This window comes from Cryptomeria japonica, chromosome 7, assembly GCF_030272615.1.
Source record: "Cryptomeria japonica chromosome 7, Sugi_1.0, whole genome shotgun sequence".
Classification (NCBI taxonomy): domain Eukaryota; kingdom Viridiplantae; phylum Streptophyta; class Pinopsida; order Cupressales; family Cupressaceae; genus Cryptomeria; species Cryptomeria japonica.
Genome location: NC_081411.1, coordinates 757,699,817 through 757,707,841, shown reverse-complemented (window position 1 = coordinate 757,707,841; position 8,025 = coordinate 757,699,817). Strand labels below are relative to the sequence as shown.

At 28.5% G+C, this 8,025-nt stretch overlaps 1 protein-coding gene across 1 annotated transcript; it reads left to right on the top strand.

Annotated features, from left to right (window-relative positions):
* Positions 1 to 1,867: 1,867 nt before the first annotated feature.
* Positions 1,868 to 2,617, top strand: LOC131030046 (pathogenesis-related thaumatin-like protein 3.5). Its single transcript, XM_057960727.2, has 2 exons — positions 1,868 to 1,889; positions 1,986 to 2,617. The coding sequence occupies exons 1-2, from the start codon at positions 1,868 to 1,870 to the stop codon at positions 2,615 to 2,617; spliced, it is 654 nt and encodes a 217-aa protein (XP_057816710.1).
* The last annotated feature ends 5,408 nt before the right edge of the window (positions 2,618 to 8,025 follow it).

Here is an 8,025-nt window from a genome sequence, read left to right as displayed (position 1 = left end):
ATGTTCCTTTTATCATAGGTATTCAAACATCATGGATGCAAGAAATGATGGTGAAACATTCTCACAACTCAATTATTGCAATGTATTCAACATTCTCAATAAATAAATATGGGGTAAGTAATGTTAACTATATTTGTATATTTTAATTGTATCATTTATTTGATTTAATTAAATATCTTAATTTATCAATGGTGTACTTATGTGTAGTATCAGTTATATACCTTGTTGATTTTTTGATGAACAAGAGGCTCGTGTACCTATTGCATGGGCCATATCCTCAAGAAATAAAGTTGACGATCTAAATGAGTGGCTAGTAGAAGTTTACAAACAAGGGAAAAAGTGTAAAGAAGATTGGCATGTCAATGCATTCATGATAGATGATGCCAATGCTGAGATTGAAGCCATCAGGTTTTGATTACCCTGACTTTCTATATATAAAGTAAATTCAACTTGTGATAATTGATTGATGTTTAGTTTATAATATTATATTTTTTATAATTGATAACTCGGTAATTTCAATTTAACATTTTATTTTGTTACAATGTAATTTATCAATTTCTATAATTCAACTTGTAGATTATCTTTTGGTTGTCAAGTACTTCTATGTATCTGGCATGTGCTTAGAGCATGGCTAAAAAATGTGTACAGGTAAGTTAATATTTTAAAAAATTATGTAGAAAATTACACATTTTAACCCCCAAATTGATATTATTTTTTATAATCTAGGTATGTCAATAGTAAGGATGTTGGAGAAAAAATGTTTGATAGATTGGGTGATATAATGCATGCAATGAGTGATAATGAAGATAACATTGCTCAATTGATTAAAGAATTCATTGAGGAATTCAAAGAAGAGAAGAAATTCATTGATTACTTTCAAAAAACTTGGTGCCATGATGAAGGTTGTATTGGTAAGTTTGTAAAATTATTTATTTTTCTTTCTATATAATTGTATTATTTTTTTAATTTTTTGTATTTACTAAGACATCATTAAATTTGTTTGTATAGCAATGTGGGCAAAAAGATTTCGGAATTTCTCTCATGCAAATCAGGAAACCAATGTTACCATAGAGTCTTACCACTGCCACATCAAGAGTCATTATCTAAATGATCATGCTAAGAAATGCACAAGGAGAATGGATTGGCTTATCCATACACTTCTTCATAAGGTAGAACCATTTTATAAAAACAAAAGATATTTGCAGCTATCTGGATTTTTAACTAACTTCAAAAAAGAAAGATATTATATGACTGCAAGAGAGAGGTCAAAAACAATACCAGATATAGATTGTCATCCATATGATCTCCTCCCTAACACATACAAGATAAAAAGTCAATCTGTTATTCCCCATAAAAAGCTATTTACGAGGGCAAAAATAAATTATTAACCTGCAGTTATCCATGGCATATCACGGCCATCATGTATGATGAGTGCAATTTTGGGGGCTGCGTAGACGTTGCCTTACTTGGGTGGGCCTTACACCCCCTCTTCTAAAACCATACTTATTAAAATCTGTAAAACAAATATAGTTAAGGATAACGATTCAATATTTAATATCAAAATCAAATTAACATGATAATGTTAGATCCAAGAAATTTGCAAATTCTCAATAGACACAGATCTACAATTAGCAAATTAGCAGTAAGATAGCTCAATCAATGAGCATCTATCAATTAATTGGCTTATGGGCTCGTACTGCTCTCCCTTCCGTTCATGTCACGATGGTGTAGAACACCTATATATTCGTGAGAGCTCATACATTCTTTACATTGTAGTTGAACAACTTTGTTTAGATTGTAGTTTGAAAGCTTGAAAGAAATGGATAACCCGTCGAGATTGTGTCTCCTTCTCTGCATCTCCCTGACCATGGCATCTCTCTGCGCTGCAGGTAAATCAAAGCATGAGAATCAGGATTCTGTAATTTGTTAATGGTTTTCCTTGTTCTATTCCAATCTAATCTGGGCTTTGTCTGTGAATTGAGAAGCTTCATCCACGAAGATCGCAACGGTGGTGAACAAATGCTCGTTCACCGTGTGGCCAGGGATAGCTTCTTATGACAAAAAACTATTCCCGGAACCTGCGGAATTTAAGCCGGTGTTAAATTCGGGCGAGTTATATTCCATCCCCTTCGCTGCGGAATGGGCGGGAATCATATGGGGAAGGACCGGATGTTCCTTCAATTCATCAGAGCTGGGATCTTGTCTTTCCGGTGACTGCGCAGGATATCTACGGTGTGAAAAAGTTAACTGGACGCAAAGTGGAGTTAATTATGACCTCCCAATTTCAACGCCAATTACAGAGGTGGAGTTAGGGTCCGACACGTCCGCAGTGAATTTGGAGCGTGGTTATAACCTCCCAATATCAATTAAGAGCTGTGGATCGCAGGGATGCAGTGCACATGTTGCTGACGTTTGCCCTACAAATTTACAGAGGAAGGTCAATAATGAGGTGGTCGCGTGTAAAGGTGAGTGCAGTTTCTATACTAAGCAATGCTCGTCGGATTTTGATCCCGCTTTCAGGAAAGGCTGCGCAAATGTTATTCCTTTCCAAGATTATCTTAGGTGCTCGCTTGACACTAATTTCACCATTACTTTCTGTCCCCAAAAGTTGCTCTAATTCTTTGGTTCTCACGATTTTCTACTTTTGTGATGTAATAAAAATAAAAGCATCCAGTTGGATCGTGGTTTTCATAATAAAAATAATAATAATTATGATGTAATAAAAATGAATCATCCAGCTGGATGGTGGTTTTGACAATAAAAAAAAATATCAATTTTTTTTTTTTTTCAGTTTTCTAATTTTTTTTCATTTTTATGGACATCAAGTTGCAATTACAAAGTGAATGAATGATAATTCATGAGATGAAAGAGAGTTAAAAGAGATGGAACATTCACCTTTGTTTGTAACTCACAATTTTCTAATATAAACTCATCACAATATTTACATATGGAATTATTAATTTTGTTATGCAAATAAGTCATAGACATAGTAATTAGAGTTGTTATGATTTACAAATATTATAGAAATATAGAATATAAATAATTTTTTCTTTTTTAAAATAATCTAATTTCTTTAAAATTTAATTATATCCAATATCTTTTGATATCAATTTGAAAATATATGTTTAATTTAATATTAATTTTAATTATTTTTAAAAGAGAAAATATTATTGGGTTTTTCCTTTTAGAAGAGTATTATCTTGAATATGTTCTTTTACATTAATTTAAAAACATACTTTTAATTCAACACTAAATTTAATAATAGTTGTCTAAATATACAATACAAGACCATGTTGTTCTGAAGCTTTTGTAAATACTAAGACGATAATTTTATTTTTTGATTGTGATGTTGTTATCTTTGCCACCAATGCCCCAACTCGAAGATATATAGCAAAAGGGGATGCCGTAGTAGGATATCAAGAAAAGGGTAGTGCCCTTGCCCTCTCCCCGACCATGTCTCCTTACTTTGTTGTTCAAAATCACTCCTTATCTTGATCCATTACTATGGTTATATTTTCAATGTGAGAGATAATAGATTTTTTCATATAAATGAGCATTTGAAATTGAAAGAAGGGTAAAACTTATTAAAAATAAAATTTATATGTAACTAACCTATAAATTAAAAATAGATAATATTTTTAATATAATTATCACTGGAAAAGGCCTTAAAATACAAGGTGAAAAAAAAAAAAAAAAATCTAGAGAGAAAATAAAGCCAAATAATTGATCAAAGTAATTATTTATAAAAAGGTGTGATGGTTGAAAAACTAGATCAGATTTGGAAAATGGTAAAGAGGTAGGTGGTTAGTATTAGAGAAGCCTCACATAGAGTGCATCCAACCAAGGATATAAATGACATAGAGATTTTATGTTAAGTATTTACTTTGTTGTGCATAAGTATATGCTTTGTTTATTGAAACTTAGTTCCTCTTAGATTTTGGGAGTAGCTTAAAGAGTTTATCAGCTAGTTTCTTCTAGGACTGGAAATAGTCATTTCAAAGAATTGACTTATATAAGCATTGGCTCTATTTTTGTTTGAATATGAAGAAAATAAAAGTCTATTCTTGTTATTTGATTTATTATTTTTTACTAATTTAATATTTGTTATAATATTACTAGATTTTGTCATATAAAAATTATAGTGTAAAAATGATTCCCTAAACGTTTTAAACATATAAAATGCTTTATTTTCTTAGATATACACATATACTTATCTATATATTATAAATACTTTTAATTTTATATTGTTGAATTCCATAACAATTGACTAAATGGGAAATATTTATATAAGAGAGTTGATAAAGTCAAGTTTAATTTATTTTTACAAATTACATTTGCAAGTGAATGGAGATTAATAATCCCTAAAATCTCACCTGTAAAAGAGAGTGAGAGTATGTATGTAGATTATGATATAGAAATTTATAGTTGTATATTTATAATTCATTATTATACTATATTATCAATTTTGTATAAAATATGTGTTAAATTTTTAATATAAATTGTAAATGATCTAATAGGAATGATTATAAATAGTTATTAAATTATGTAATTTATTTATTTAATAAATTTTATTGTATTAATATTTTGAATGTTGAATTATAAGTGTTGAATAAAAGGTTAAAATTTATAAATATCAAACTAACAAGTGGGGAGTACTTGCCTCTTGATTTGTATTTGAAATAGTAATTTTTGTTATAGTTATTGAATTTTTTTATTAATTATATAACTAATATAGTGTTGGACTATGATAAATTACAATTTTTTTGGTAGATAACCTTCTTGCTATGGATCAAATATTTGTTTCTTCAATGTCATTTTGTTAGGAAGTAGGTATATGTTAGTGATTATTTTATAAATTGTAGAAGTCCTATAGCGTTTATATGGTGCAAGCATCCAATAGTTTATGTCTATTATAAACTCTATCATAGTACATGCAAAGTTTGGGCCACTTTAGATCATTGTTGTGTGACATGAGGGCTTCTCTTAGTGCATCATTAATGTATGATCTTTGGTGTCCAATTGTCGTATACTAATTAACATTTCAGCAAACGCAACAACAAAGTGACTTATATTTGTTTATATAAATTTTATATATATATATATATATATGAGAGATATGATACCAAGTAATGGTAGGAGGGACAATCAAACTAAAGCATTTGGTTCAATGGGTGAAAAGCCTTGAACGGGAGCACAAAATACCCTATTTCATTTGTTGTTTAGGTCTATAGTAAAAATACTCTTAGGAGCTTGGTCAAGAGAAAATTGAAAGTTAGATATAATGAAAAGATTGAGAACATTCATGTGATCAATATAACATGGGTATGAAAAATAACTACTTACTTATCATTGAAAAAATAAGACAAGCTAATTATAATGTAAATGGAAAGTGGATGAGAAAAGGATAAACAAGATAATTGAGGGAATTTTAAAAATGTATATTGCTACTAATCTATTTTGGATTTTATTATCATAGATAGTAGACATATAAATATAAGAGGTTATAATAGTTATAACACTTGAGATATTTGAAGGGAAAAGTGCTTACAAAGATAATACTAGTATGAAGATACTAATCAATAGATAGGTTGGGATGAAGGAGAAATTAAATGTTTTAATTAGGCAATGTTGTGGGCTATTTAGAAAGATTGTTTAATATCATATTAAATTTGATAAATTATTATGTTGAAATAAATAAGAGATACAAATTAAAAATAATTATTTATTTTTATGTAATTAAATAATGAAAAGCTATAGTTAAAAAAATATTAATATTATTAAATTTGTTTTAAAATATTAATTTTTTAAAAAATAAATTGTTAAAAAAGTCCATAATATTTATCCTTCTTCTATTTGTTTACTTTCATATTAAATTTAATAAATTATTATGTTTAAATTAAATAAAAGATTAAATTAATATGGATATTTATCTATTTTGCCAAAAAAATATTATTGAAATTTAGTTTATTTTGATTATAAATTAAAGAACATTTTAAATATAATACATATTTTTAATATATATATATATATATATATATATATATATATATATATATATATATATTAATCTTGTTCATAGGTTAACTTAAAAGAACTACCTATTACAACAAATAATGAAGTTAAAATTTAAGCACTTATTTTAGATTCACAAGATTGATTATGGGTTGTTCCAGAAACCGGCAGGCAAAATGAAATTAGCCAATGGTTTGCAACAATAATAATTTTTGTAATTTATAATGTTAACAAATGTGCATCTATACTATAAAATAAATTTAAAAAATTTAAAGAAAGAAAAATAATTGCTTTTCATTGGTCTAAATATATTTTTTTAATAACCATATAAGCACAACAAATGAATTTTCATTACAATAGTATTGCCTAATGGCAAGTACTAATAAATTAATAATATTGAATAAAAATATTAATAAAAAAAATAGTAAATGAAGTTTAAGATTTTTCAACTCCTTTCATAGTGTATCTATAGAGTTTATTTGTTGTGTTGTTTGATATATTGAGATTTTAGGCATGTTTATCAATGATAACAATGAATCCATATTGAAATTAGTACAATATTTTAATGAAATTTAATAGTTATGTTTTAAGGAGGATGTGAGTACAATAATTCATTTAATAATATTATTTATACAATTTCTTCTACTTATAATAAAAATTGATATTTATATAGATATTCATTATAAACTATACATTTTTCAAATATTTAATAGTATATTTTACATAAGATTCTTAGGAGATGTGTGTGTGCATATGCCTGTGAGTGAAGATAATATATTTATTTAAAATGTTTTGAGATAACTTCAATATAAGATAATATAAATTTATTTATTTTAGAATTTATCCTTACCCTCAACCCCCTCAACACCAAAATCAAATGCCATCATAATGACTAGGTCTACATTTTGCAAAATTTCATCTGAGGCCACTTCTTCCAAATAGTCAACAGGGTGCACATTCTTTTTATTTATATTTTGAGGGACCAACAGAGGGAAAAAGACCACCCACATCGCTAGTATTGATAACCCTTGTGTCCCTATCCTCTCCCTCAAGTTTCTTAAGAATTCTGCGACCACCCTCACCCCTTTCAGTATCCTCTTCAATATCAATAGCAATTTGTTTCTTCTCTTTTTTCTACCACCAATACCCCAAGCGGCAATTCTTCATGACCTTATCCTTCCCTTGGTTTCCACATTAGGGTGTAGTTCATCCATGTCCTCAGCGTTGGAGTTGAGAAAATGGTTTACCGCTTTTTCATTTTTTAAAAGTTAAGATGCATGATTTTTAAGTTTCTAAATCATAGAAATTATTTTATTCAAATCTAACTAGCTAAAAAAATTTACATCTTATTGTTGGATTTGATAGATCCACTATCTAAATGAAATATTTTAGGCTACAATATTTCATACCCTAAATTTCCTTTGTAAATTTAATACCCAAATTATTTGTTTTTTAAAAATCTTTTTCGATAAAAATATACTATTTCATTTACATGTAAAAGTGGTAAATATTGGAGACTAGGAGCTTTAACAATTTTTCGCATGGTTGTTTCTCTGTAATGTGTGTCTAGTTGTGGTTTCCCTCTATCATACCACATTTATTGGAGCATTTTTTAGCCTTTTAATGGTCTCACTGAGCCTCAACCCAACTATTGATGTTGGTGTTGGAGCTTTGGCATCAAGCAACCATGACACACTTGAACAAATGACCCAATAAATTGTTCCCAAATTTTTCCATGAGGTACACCTTCTGGTATCCCAAATATTGTTTTCCCTATTCAAGACTTTAATAGTGCTTCTCAATGGATTGAAAAATTTACTTTAATAGGATATTTTGTGGGGAGGATTCCACCTTAAAGAATTCTTTGTAACTCAATTTCCAAGGCCCAAGCCCCTCATGGGTCAAGGTTGATGATATTCAGAACCTCACCAAAGGTTTTTTTTTGTTTTTCTTTTGCTGTTTCCACCCATGCACATGATATTCAACATCATGGGCCTTGGTTTTTTTAGTCTT

Bases quoted from the DNA above. Each gene is read 5' to 3' on its own strand.
- LOC131030046 (XM_057960727.2), top strand. From the start codon at position 1,868: ATGGCATCTCTCTGCGCTGCAG. The intron at 1,890-1,985 runs GTAAATCAAAGC...TGAATTGAGAAG, and splicing joins GGCATCTCTCTGCGCTGCAG to CTTCATCCACGAAGATCGCA.